The sequence below is a fragment of the Cynara cardunculus genome, assembly GCF_001531365.2.
Source record: "Cynara cardunculus var. scolymus isolate 2C chromosome LG 1, CcrdV1, whole genome shotgun sequence".
NCBI lineage: Eukaryota > Viridiplantae > Streptophyta > Magnoliopsida > Asterales > Asteraceae > Cynara > Cynara cardunculus.
In genome coordinates, this window is record NC_037528.1 from 21,449,901 (window position 1) to 21,463,997 (window position 14,097).

General features: G+C 34.4%; 1 protein-coding gene across 1 annotated transcript in view; it reads right to left on the minus strand.

Annotated features, from left to right (window-relative positions):
* Nucleotides 1-2,003: 2,003 nt before the first annotated feature.
* The window catches only part of LOC112529422 (O-acyltransferase WSD1-like), a 16,427-nt gene continuing 4,333 nt past the window's right edge, over nt 2,004-14,097 (minus strand). Inside the window, exons 2-5 of the mRNA XM_025140701.1 lie at nt 4,446-5,021; nt 2,777-3,136; nt 2,401-2,538; nt 2,004-2,307 (exon numbers count right to left, since the gene is read on the minus strand). Coding sequence (XP_024996469.1) covers nt 2,161-2,307; nt 2,401-2,538; nt 2,777-3,136; nt 4,446-5,021 — 1,221 coding nt within the window. The 3' untranslated portion in view covers nt 2,004-2,160. The remainder of the gene's footprint in view (nt 2,308-2,400; nt 2,539-2,776; nt 3,137-4,445; nt 5,022-14,097) is intronic.

A 14,097-nucleotide genomic window follows, 5' to 3' on the forward strand; every position in this document is an offset into this window, starting at 1 on the left:
ATATAACACATATACATACATGTGAATGTATATCATTTTGATCTCTCACGACGGGTATATATACTTATAACACATGCATATATCGCGGTTAGCAACCACAACATATATATATATATATACACACACACAAACAACACACGACATGCATACATACGATATCAACACATAAAAATGAGAAAATAGGAAAAATAGAAAAATCTCTCGCTGATCTCTCGCAAATCAGCGAGGGATCAGCGAGGGAAATGAAAAAAATTCACATTCCCTCGCTGATCCCTCGCAAATCAGCGAGGGATCAACGAGGGAAATGAAAAAATTCACATTCCCTCGCTGATCCCTCGCTGATTTGCGAGGGATCAGCGAGGGAAGTTGTAGAAGAAAGTTCCCTCGCAAATCAGCGAGGAATCAGCGAGGGAATTAGTTTTTTCGGAACTTCCCTCGCAGATCAGCGAGGGATCAGCGAGGGAATGAGTTTTTTGGAAATTCTCTCGCTGATCAGCGAGGGATCAGCGAGGGAATGTGTTTTTTGTCACTTCCCTCGCTGATCCCTCGCTGATCTGCGAAAGAAAATTTCCCTCGCTGATAGTCGTCGCTGATACCTGGTTTTCTAGTAGTGATCGGCAAGCAGCAAGGGACAAGGGTGGGGTCACAAACTAATGAGAAAGGGGGTAATCGTTCATGTAGACTGTATGCAGTTGTGCATACAACTAATATTTAAGCAATTTGTTCGTGTGTACACAAGTGCATAGCATGCACGTATGCATAAAAACTAAGAAACAATTTCAATTACTTCTATGTGTGTGTGGATACCGTCGAGATGAGTTTTCCTCAACTTTAAAAATATTTTTTCACATGATTTTTTTCATTAAAACCTTTGATTTAAAATATTATTTCACATATGTTTGTTTTCACCTTGTGAAAAGATTACATGTGAATTTTTTTTGTTCACCTAGTTTGTAATATATTTGTGGTTCTCATTTGATTTAACCATTATGTGTGTATATATATACATATTACGTGTGTGTAATCATATATATAAATAGAGAAAAGTAAAAAAAAAATGAACTACATGTTTGGTCTTGTGGTTGAGTAAAGGCAAAATAGAAAAGGAGAAAATCACTCCTCTACTCTGACCTCCTTGCATTTAACTGCTTTGGTATAGGGGCCGGGGGGTTCTAGGGCCTTCCTATTTTTTTAGAGATAAACCACGTGGAATTTTTTTTGATATTTTTAAAATGTTTCAAAGCGGCGAAAAGTCTCGCGAAATTCCCACGGCGAAACCTCGAGAGACTTTTCACTTGTCTTCTGCGAGTGCACAACAATGAACCGCGGCAAACCCCCAGACGACCTCGTCTAAGTAAGCGGCTTTTCTTTTAGCCTTTTTAATTGAAMCCCCGGAAAAAGAAAGACGCTGGTCGAGGAGATCAGTAGCTAGAAAGCTCCTTTGGGAGAGGACCAATAAAAGCGGATATGTGACAACAGATGTTTGGTTAGAGGTATTAGGCGGTAATAAATAAAAACGAAATAAAAGAAATTGTTTGGTTCTCTATAATATTATGAGATAATTCTCTTAGAATCCCAAAATTTCATTCCTAGTTAAACCGGAGGAAATGAAAATTAATTCTCATTTTCATTCTCTGTCATATTCATTACCATTTTCAGCATGAGCCAAACAGACGCTTAATTGAAATTTTTAACAGTGTTAGATTTAAGGGGCCATTTATAGACCAAAATGTAAACCACAGGGACTATAATTATCCTTATTCAAGTCTAGAAACGGTCTTCGTAGTTGATTGTAAACCACGGGAACCAAAACTATAGTTTACTCCTTAAAAATTTGGTTTTCATTAAATTCGTAAAAATGTTCAACAAAATTCCGACATTTTACAATTTTCATATTGATGTATAATCATTTATTTTTATTGATTTAAATATATATTAATATATTACATAAAGAAAAAAAAAAAAAGACAAGCTTATCCGGTAAAGATCATTCAAAAAAAGTTGAGATAACAATCAAAGTTTATATAGAAATTAAGCCACCTATAAAAGCCAGCAGATATTGTACCCAGACATCAATACACTTTAGCTGTTTTATTTGGTTTGAAGCAAGTCAAAACCATGGATACATAGTGATTAATACCGTATGAACTTTCTTCTATCTCATTTAGAATTAAGTGCTGCCTTGAGAATCATATCGTAAGCCTCCTCAATGCATCTCTTTAACTTCATAGGATCTATAAAGCCTTTCTGGGTTCCAAGGGTAACCCTCAACTGGTTCATGTAACTCATGACCGTTACTTTATAACTCTGCCAAAAAGTAGCATCGACCAAAATAGGCATTGGATCAATTATTGAATAGGCATATAGAGCAGACTGGTTGGTATTAGGAAATGATGATACCTGTGGAACATTGAAGATCATGAAGTACAAGCCTTTTATTGGTTGATTACACAGAGACATTTTTTCAATTGGCCCGGCCAGATTCGTCAACCCCATGCTTGCATTCTTTTGGGTGAGATGAACGTATTTAGCAGCTGCCTTTAATTTGCATGCGTTATCACACCATATTTCAGAAACATCACAGTTTTATAGAGAGAGTGAGACAGAGGCATAGACTTTGAAGTTGCTTTGTTTTTCAGCTTCATTTCTTTTGTTTTGGACCATGGAATTTAAGTTAAAACATCCCATGGTCCACCACCAAAAAATATGAACACAAGCTTCTATGAAAAATCATTACAGAGAGAGAGAGAGAGGGAGAGGGAGAATTCAGACATACCTCTGTGCCCCTATATTTTCTTATAGATTCAAGTAGCATTCCAGTTAGATAAACCGCCGATGAGTTTCGCTTTCTTTTAATGATATTGTGGGCTTCATAAACAAATTTTAGCGGGTCTAAAGAGTTATGTGCTTGGCGTAACTTGGGTAGCGAAACCTGCAAGAAAGCAAACTGGTTTCCCCACAGATTTTGTGCTTCAGGGTTGTGAAGCATCTCATCTACTGACCTGTAACCACCAATCGATCTAGTATTAAGCAACACCAGTGATGTGGACCTCGCGTTTCCCGACTCATTGCTTGTTGCTTCCATATATAATCTAGTTCCAAGGAAGATCACTCCGGAAACTATATCATTTATCGTCTGTTTAACAGAAAAAAATAAGTATACTAAGAAATATGAGTTGTTGCAGTGGACTCAACCCCTATAAAAAGAGTTTTCTTGGGTGACATTAAACTCAAAACATTATGAACTTAATCAGTCTGGTAAGGATTAAACACTATCGCTTAGTTGTAAGAAAATGATCGTTGGAGGCAGGGACGAACTCAGAATTTTTTTCAAATCAGTGGCACAATTTGACTATAAGAAAAAATTTCAAACGATGACACCATATGACTATAAGAAACAAATATACATAATTTTTTTCAAATGGTGGCACCATTTGACTTACTAACAAGATTCGAACTTGGGTCTGAGGTGGAATAAAAGCCTTACAAATCAACTCTATCAAATAAAATTTGTTCTCATTTAGTTTCAGAATACATACGGTGGCACACAATAAATTAATATGGTTGCACCTTTCACAAACCTAAATTGTTTTACCCTTTGATGAAAGAATATACGGTCGTACGTGCTACCGTATGCACCACTATAAGTCCGTCCTTAACTGAAGGACGTTAGGGTATACGTTCAAGATACTCCTCATCTTATCCGTGTGTGTGTGTATATATATATATATCATATTTGATGAACCAATGCTTTGTATTATTTTCTTGGGATATAATATATAATCGATTAAAATGTGTTGGAGTAACAATTGGAAGGTCCAAATAAGTTAAAAAGGAAGAAATGTCATTCGTTTGTTTAAATTAAACACAGATAAATTCAAGGTGAATGGAACTATTAAGAAAAAAAAGAAAATATCAAAAATAATTATCAAAGGAAAAAACTTTTTATAATTATTCCATCATAAATACTAATTAAGTTTATCATATATTACGCCAACTTTTTTATTTGACATCAAACATTAAATATGTTTTAATATAAATATTATGTTACAAATATGTGAATCCATATTAATAAGCTCTAATTAATATCGGTTCATAAATGCATTATCAAATATAATTTCCATTCAAATTTTTTCAATAATTCACATATGAACCTTCTTTTAACCTCTATTCTTAATTTCTCACGATCGTTTAGGATTATTATTTGAACAAATATATCTTAACTTTGTTTGTTGACTACTATAATTAGTATATGTCACCCTACTTAATGTAATATTTGACTTGATTCATGTACTCTAAGAAAAATGTTTTATACATTTAAAATATCTATTGTTTATTTTTCATATATGCAACTTTTTCGGAGTATAATTAAGTGAATTTTGAACAAAGCAATGTAAATCTAGAGTAGCTTCAACTAATCAATAGAGAAATAAGTCGATGCATACCACTTCAAGGATATCCTTAATTTGCTTGATCTGATCTAGAGAGAATGTCATGGTCGTTACAACGGTCGGCAGGAACTCTACCCCCTCTTCCGCGGATCGTATTGGTGTCGAAGAATCTTCCAACAAACTACTCTGCAATATGCTCATACCAAAATCCAAAACCGTGTTTACTACACCACTCAAAACTTGTGGTACGAGGCTAAGTATGCTCTTCATGCCATTATCTGGTTTAGGTGGTTTTCGAAAGCTTGGAAATGTTAAGGGGATAGAAGGGTTGTCAGCTCTTTGTAGGCAGGATAACATGACACCCATAATAGTGTAGCCATCACCAAGCGCATGGTGGAGCTTAAAAATAAGGCTTCCAGATGATTTGCTGGTTGGATATTTGATTACATGAATTTCCCATAATGGTTTAGCTTTTGGAAATGGATCCATTCCTAACCCAGAAAGGTAATCACCAATATAAACATCATAAGATTCAAGTGATAATCCATCAGGAAAACGTGGGGCTATCATATGGTCTTCCACCTTCACTTCGACTTGCTTCCAATGTTTCCCTCCATTTTCATCTTCAACCTATTCACACAAGAAGAGTTTGCATATTATTTGTAAGAGTAACTAGAGTTAGAAAAAGTGTCTTGCATGTGAACATTTGTTGGATAACCATTCACCTTGTCTAGTTCTAGACAGGACCTATGGCTTGAACATATTGAGCAAGGCTTAACCACCTTAAGGAAAGGTGAATCGATGAAGAAATGCAAACCCTTTTAAGGTTTTCCTATATTTGTAGCAAAAAGAGGAATATAAACTAATGGAAAAAAGAAGCATATAGTTTTGTCTTTGTAAATCTATTTTCTATATAAATAATAACAAGACAAATTCCAAACAATGAAATCACGATGAGTAGAAGTCGACTATGAGGATTGAGTAGGATCTTTAACATGCCTAGGGGCTAGAGCCTCTCATCTAGCTCGGTTGGCATAAAGGTAGAGTCAATTTTACCCAAATACAATACAAGATATATAGGTCGATGGTTCGATCTCTAGCCTGTGCTAAGCGCTGATGATTGAGTGAGTCAAAAAATGTCGATTCACATTTGTGTTCTTGGAGACGAGATCCGTGTCAAACAAGTAGGGTTTTCCGGTAATCAACATGTTTTTCATTTATCACCGTATCTTATACCAAGCATTTAATTTTGTAGTAAGTAAACGCATCTCTTACATGGTAATAGCTTCTCATGGGTTTACTCTTGTCCTTCCCTGTTCTCAAGCACACACTTATAACAATATTTTTGAAAAAACCTCTGTCGTTTCCACCTGGACCTTTTTTTTTTATTAACCTGGATATCCAACCCGCTATGCGAGCCGACTAATTTCAGCGTGACCACCTGCTTTGCAGATAGCCCGGAGTCATCGCATTTGAACCTTTGTAGTTGTGATATCAGGAAATATTCCAAATGTAAAATATGTATAGTTCAAGAGTTGTTTTTGTTATTAGTTCATAGTTTACTCTAGGTATATATGTCTCTTTTATTTATTTATTGTAACTTAACTCTTCCTCTACCCTTTTTATCCATCAACACACAGAAATCAAGCTAATATGGTATCATAACTTCATTACATCGAATCCTTAAGTCTCTGGATCTATTGATTTCATCATAATTCAATTATCACCATCAATGCTATATATATAGGGAGAGAGGGGGAAGATCAAACGAGAACGCTAACTATTTAAAAAAACATGAAAACGGTCAAATCACGTGCAAAATCACATGTGATTTTACATTAACGGTCAAAAAATGTGATTTTTATAGGCCGTCTTCAAGTGACGGGGCAACGTCGCGTGAATCACATGTGATTTTATATGTGATGTTAATGTCAAATTATATATGCTTTGGCGGTTTTCTTATTCTCTTAAATAAGTACCGTTCTTGTTTGAACCAGACTCTTTCTTTCTGTGTCGTTAATTTCAGTCCCTTAAACTCATATCTATTTAATTTGTAAACAGGACTACTAGCTATTGATTCAACCGCGTGTGTAAACCCTTAAAATCATCATCGCCTTTAACAAAACCCTGATTTTATCCCATGGGACATGAAGCATGACCTCACCAAGTTCTCCGTTTAGTTTGCCTGCTCGCTTCTACCCCTGCACCTCCCATCAATGTGCACAGCGACCTGCTAAGTGTCCTCCTTCAGCTTGTTGCGACCTTCCGTACCTTTTTTGTCTTGCATCTTCGTAACTATGCACAACCCCCGATTAAGCGTTCCATCTACTTCGCTACTGCATCTCGCACGACTTATTCTATTTGATCTACACCAAATATTTTTCAAGCTCGCGTTTCATCAAGTTTGAGATTTTTTTCGACAGTCATATGACACCACACAGGGAATAGAAAATCTTAATAGAAGAATTCGTAAGTTCAAGCCTCATCATTACCAACAAGTTACAGTTACATGCATCCACTTAAAGATTGCTCATATTTCACAATAGGTTTCATCTGACTTGTCTCGTAGTTTTGTTGAAAGTATAAGTTAGATATCATTTGCTTAGCAGTTGTGATTAGTTATTTATTTTGGGAGTTACAAACTATCAGACCATTGCTTTTGAAGGGGTGTCAACGGCTCTTTGAAGGGGTACCACGGTTGTATATGTTTTGTATATATATATATATATATATATATATATATATATATATATATGTGTGTGTGTGTGTAACTAATGTATCAATGTATTGTTGTGATAATAAAGTTTGTTTTAGTATATATATCTCTAACACAACGATCCTACATATAGATATTCTCTGAGTTATTTGTGTTCCTCTTCACAGAATCTGCAGTAATCTTTGGGCAAATGTTAAGATATTAAGCTTTCTCCAACAAAGTGGTATCAGAACCTATTCGATTCAAGGTTGAAGACAAGTACAAAAAAAACAACAAATAACGCAGAAGAAAGATGGATTTCGAAGGGGAGAAAGAAGAACAAAGCAGTATGTGATTTTTTTCTGTTATATTCCTTGAAGTAGAGATGGCCAAAAACCGGTCCCGGGGCCGGGCCGGTCCCCGTCCCAATCGGTCCTAACATTTTTCATAACATTTCTCATAACCGGCCATAACCGGTCCCGGCGTAACCGGTCCCGGTCCCGGTCGAAAATAATAGGACCGTCAAGGTACTTCATAACCGGTTATGGGTTGCCGGTCCCGGTCCCGGTCCGGTCCCCCTTCATTAAAAAATAAGATTTTTTATATTTTTTAATGATATATATTTTTAATACATTATAGAATTTACAATTGGATCACTCAAATACACTTTAAAAATACGTTTTAATATAATTAAAATTACGTTTCTTATAAAAATACATTATAAAATTATTTAAGAATACATTTATTTATAAAATTATTTGAATTTTCTGGCCGGGCCGGGCCGGGCCGGTCCATAGTCGGTCCCGGTCCCACGAAACTACCAAAAACCTCAACCGGTCCCGGTTTTCGGTCCATAACCGGTCCTTACCGGTCCCGGTCTCGGGCCGGTCCTTTGTCTGTCTCGGTCCCGGTCCTCCGGCAGTCCTGGGCCGGGCCGGGCCGATTTGGCCATCTCTACCTTGAAGGCACAAAAAGATACAAAAAACTCTAGGAGAAATTCAAACAAGATTATATGGAGTCTCCGGAACAACGAATTCTAGAAAGATAAAGAAAGGTCCATTGTAAATAGAAGAATGATGAACTCTTGATCAAGCATGTCGAAGAATACGGACCCAGAGATTGAGATCTTCTTCTTTCAAAAGGATTTCTTCAACGCACGGGAAAATCATGTTGTCTTCGGTGGTTGAACAATTATCAACTTAATCTCAAAAAAGGAGTGTTTTCGGAAATGGAAAAATGAATGTTGTTTGATTTACAAGGCAAGTATGGGAACAAATGGGCAAAAATTGCCACATATTTGCCAGGAAGATCGGTTGATCATGTCAATAATGTTTTGTATAACCATCAAAATAAAATGGCACAGTTTAACAAGGGTAAAACAAAATGTTTGAAGTTTTGTTCAAGCCCAGATGAAAAGATTCTGGAAGAAGACTTTAAGGTTAATTGTATTATCTGCTATGAACATACCACATGAAAAGAATCTGATGTTTTTTTTCTGTTGATGATGATCATTGTGTAAATATGGATGAAACTCTCCATGTATGTGTTGATGAACAAAGTGTACTAGTTATAAAGATTCTGGTGTTCAAGTTTGTTGTTAGTATACTCTCCTTATCATGGAGAAATCAAGGCTGATGATGAATGATTCAAGATGTATGTTGTTCATATCCAGCTTAAGGGGGAGTGTTGAAAGTATAAGCTAGATATCATTTGTTTGGTAGTTATGATTAGTTATTTATTTTAGGAGTTACAAACTATTAGACTGTTGCTTTTGAAGGAGTGTCAACGACTCTTTGAAGGGGTACAACGGTTGTATATGTTTTGTATATTTATATATATATATGTGTGTGTGAGTGTGTGTAACCGATGTAATCAATGTATTATTCTGATAATAAAGTTTGTTCTACTGTATATATCTCTAACACAACGATCCTACATATAGATATTCTTTGTGTTATTTGTGTTCCTCTTCACAGAATCTGCAGTAATCTTCCTGCAAGTATTAAGATATTAAGTTTTCTCCAAGTTTAACCTCTAGAACTAGGCATGGGAATGGGGCGAGGACCTCAATCTCCGTCCCCGTCCCTGATTACTTATCTCTATCCCTATCCCCGTCCCCATCCCTGCCGAGAAATATAATCACATCTCCATCCCCAGCGGGGAAACGAGGATTCTTTTTTCGTTTATGTAAGTTATTTTAAATTAAATATGTGAGAGATCATACATGTTTAAATCTCAAACATTTTCAATAAACCTAAAATCAAAATGAATTTAATTTAATACAAAAAAATCACAACATCATATAAGAATTAATAACCTAAAACCCAAAAAAATTCAATTTAATCCAAAAAAACTTAAAGTCACATGTACCAAAAGATATTGAGTAATATAAAACCATATCCAGTAATATACAAAACTTATCGAGTAATTGCATTTTAACTTGACATCCAACAATATTACATATTAACATTCCAAAAATAACAATTTTAGATTATAAACCTAGTTGGGAAATAATAAATTATGAATTACTGCTTTAGTTGAAATAAATAATATACACATATATATATGTATGTATAAATACATATATAATTTATTAATTAATATATAACGGGTACGGGGCGGGACGGGGAGTACGATACCCATCCCCGGTTTGAGACAAACGGGGATCCCCGTCCCCATCCCCATCCCCGATTTAGTGGAGGATCCCTGTCCCCGACCGAGGCGGGTGGACCGGGTTCCCCGATGGGTTGGGGCTCATTCCCATGCCTATCTACAACATCTACCCCCTTATCCAGATATCTTTGTTACCAAGTCCCACAATGACTTAATATCTTTTCTTCTGACTGTTGATCCCATAAACCTTGTTGTCCACTATAGGAGTTGCATATCAACTTCATATCTCTATTTACTGGATACCATTTATATTTCTAACTCTTTGTAGGTGTTACTTCTATCCGTTAGTTGTATATGGTATGAGACTCAATGTTGTATTTTCTTTGTTGGGTTGTTGTGAAAAGGATGCCAAGACGAAGCATAAATTTGGGAAAGGGTGTAAATCAAGCAAGTTAATTTACCTCACTTTTCCATAGACAAACATCAAACGCAAACCTCAAAACCCAAACCCTACCTACCTCTACCAATGTTAACAACCCTCAAACTCTTCCATATCATCTCAAAGCAACACCCTTGAACATTAGCACGGTAGAATAGGCCACTTATCTATCGATCGCCTTAACTTCTTGCCACATCCGGTGTCTAGGTTCATGTCATGCAATTCCAAACAACTACATTGTTTACTTTGTCAACTTGGTAAATAACCGACACTACTTTTTCCTCATAGTGTTTCCTTCAATTATACTCCTTCCAATCTTATTCACTATTCGTTGATCCTTCTCAATTCACCATGGGTGGATCTCAATAATCTCTCATCTTTTTAGATGGTTACACTCTTATCTATTGCTTCTTTGGTTAAGATATTGAACACAAATCGTATTGGTGTTAGGATCATGTCTCTCAAAGACTTCATATCTCTCATCATGTCACATTTTGGGAAGATCACATGTTTTTTTCATCTCAAAATTCAAGGTTCAATCTAACTCTATTCCTCCTTTCTCCATGGATGCATCTATTCTGTTATCCATTGATTCACCAACTGTACCTACATTACCCACCTTGGATGTGACCATTTCTCACTCTTATGATTCCTCATCTCCTATCACATTACATGAATTGCCTTGCATATTCCTTCGAGCATACATATATTCTTTGTCTTATATGTTTGATCACTCATCCCCTAGTACACCACTTAAGTCTCCTATCACATCCCCTTTTTCATTTACCTTATCCTTACCATCTATTGTGTGTAAATCCCGATGATCAAGTTGTAGCTCTTTTAGACACTCCGTTTTAATTGTGTTTGGAAAGTTCCCACTCACATTCGTGAGTATGAATGTTATACACTTTATTCACCCGTCCCACTCTTACTCCTATAAAGAAGCTTCTTTTGACCCTCTTTGGTTCCATCTATGTTACAATAGTTGTAGGCTCTCAACAAAGCTCATACGTGGGAGATTGTTCCCCTTCCTCACAACAAAAGAACCATTGGTTCAAAGGAAAGTCATATGGATCCATTGATTGTTATATATCATGACTAGTCGTGAATGGGTACACTTAAGATTACAAGAATGATTATGATGAGACATTTGCATTCTTAGCATGAGTACCTTTATTCAAATCTTATTGCCATTATTTTAGCTATTAAATGACCTATTTAGTTATCAAATGGATATAAAAAATGCTTTTATATGTGTATATATAGCCTCATTGTATGATTTCTCATCCATGAGATCATGTCTGGGGCCCCTACCTCGGGCATGGTTTGGAAAGTTCAATACTATAGTATCCTCTCATTGGAGTTTTTACTACTTGTCATTATGACTTTATTCTGTTCACGGGATCTACTAATTCAGGCGTTATCCTTTTTTTTTTTTTTTGATGATGATCATTACAGGAACATGGTATCAGTAATTGAAAATAATCTTTGTATCAACACTTTTAGATTAAAGATGTGGAGCCACTTCATTACTTTCTTAGTCTCTAGGTCTTGACTTAGGATATAGGTAACTATCCACGTATATCTATGTATGCCTCATATTGATATCTCATGTAAGAATTATTGACATCAAGATATATTTTACACATCTTAAGTGCAATTTATGGCTCACACCTAATGATGACTCTCTTCTTCTGAATCATACGCTCTACTGCCAGTTAGTAAGATTTCTCATCTATTTGACCATCATCACATGGCCAGATCTAGCCTTTATTGTTCATATCATCAATCAATTCATGGCTGCTCCATACACTTCACAGTATGTTATTCTCTTGAAAATTTTGGAGTAAATTAAGGGACCATGTTTCACGGCCTACATTTCTCACCATCATCATCCTCTGAGGTCCATGCCTTTTCAAACTGATCATCGATCCATCACATACAAAGGAGTACTTATAGGGGATTAATTGGTATCATGACACTCAAGACACAATTTCTCATTGCTTGATCCAACACGAAAGTTGAATATTGTGCTCTCACTGATACTACCCAAGAGAGCTGTTATGTCTAAGAAGGTCGCTAACTGATATGGGTGATTCTCACCATTATGCTACAGTTATTAGATTTGGCAAGCACAATGTCATCCATATTGCCCACAACGACATACAACTTTACCATGAACTTCGAGATTCATTGTTACTTTGCTCATCAACATGTGATTTACCACACTCTTCAACTACTTAAATTTTCCTATATTGATCAAAGCATTAATTTCTTCACCAAGATTCTCCTTCTAGGCTGTTTCTAAAGTCTCATTCATAAACTTAAGATAGTCTCTTGTGATACACCTCAAGTTCTTGAAGCTTTTTTTTTGCAGGGGGGGGGGGGTTTGTTACTGATACATAATATGTATAGTTGAGGAACCAGTTATATCTTTACCTCATAACTTTGTAATGTTTATATTGTTTCTTTTCATTGTTCTAGCTTGTAATTTCTTCTTCATCATCAATATTATAGAGAGAACATTTCTTGAATGTCTTCAATGATTCAGTCTCTGCGAATAATACATATATATATATATATATATATATATATATATATATATATAGACTTGGGATCATATGAGACCAGCATGTTTTCGTGAGACCCGTGAGACCAACATTTTACACTTGAAACTTCACAACAAAATGCTGTGAAGGTGACTTTTTAAAACCTTCACAGTGTTTTTGCTGTGAAGGTTCGACTTTTTTTAAACCTTCACAGCGTTTTTGCTGTGAAGGTTACGTGTAAAAATATGGTCTCACGGGTCTCACGAAAACAGATTGTTCTCACGTGAACCCAACCCTATATATATATATATATATATATATATTAAAGGAAGAACCAAAAGATTGTTCGATGAGAAGCTTTCTATCCTATTTATATTTTTTTCAATATTTTGATTTATTTTTAATATATAATTAACACATTAATTGTTAACCCTTTCATTTTCCTATTTTTTTAACTCCGTTTTCATTATTCTATAAAGAAAATTTGAATTCACAAATATATAAAACTATAAATAATTGTATTTACATCAATACATGCATATTTTTTAATTGCATGACAATTGGAAAAAAATCATCAAAATCAATCGATATATATATATATATATATACTATATTATAAAATATTTAACAAAAACACTAAAAAACCATTTTTTATGCATGAAGAGTTATTTCTTAATGCATATTATTTAAAATTTAAGATTACAAGTAAATTGTGCATAAGTACAATTTACTGAAGCTTTATGTTTAAATTCGTGTAACTAACTGCAGATAAACATAATCAAATAGAAGATAAACATCTCAATTTAAATAAAAATATATAAAATATAATGAGGATAATCATTAAGTTCTAACAAAATACTTAATTATTATCTTTATAAAAAATTATATTATTAAACTAAATATAAAAGAATGAATTAAAAAAATATACAAAAGGGAAAAAATTTAAATAGTTAGTTTGGTATCAACATCAATAACTTTTTTTCAAATTTTTATGATATCTTCATATTTATATTTTATTCAAAAATAAAAACATTATCGTTTTCTCAAAACCACATAAAACCGTATTATAATATTGACTGAGACAAAAATAAATAAAATGAAACATTAAAATCGAGATGTATCCCGTTACATTGTGCAAATACCCTTCTACTATATATAAATATATATTATATATATATATATTAAAGGAAGAACCAGTAGGTTGTTCAATGAGAAGTTTTCTATCCTATTTATCTTTTCTTTATTTATTATTTTGATTTATTTTTAATATACAATTAACACATTAATTGCTAATCCTTTCATTTTCCTATTTTTTAACTACATTTTCATTATTCTATAAAAGACATTTAAATCCATAAGTATATAAAACTATAAATAATTTTATTTACATCAATACGTGCATATTTTTTT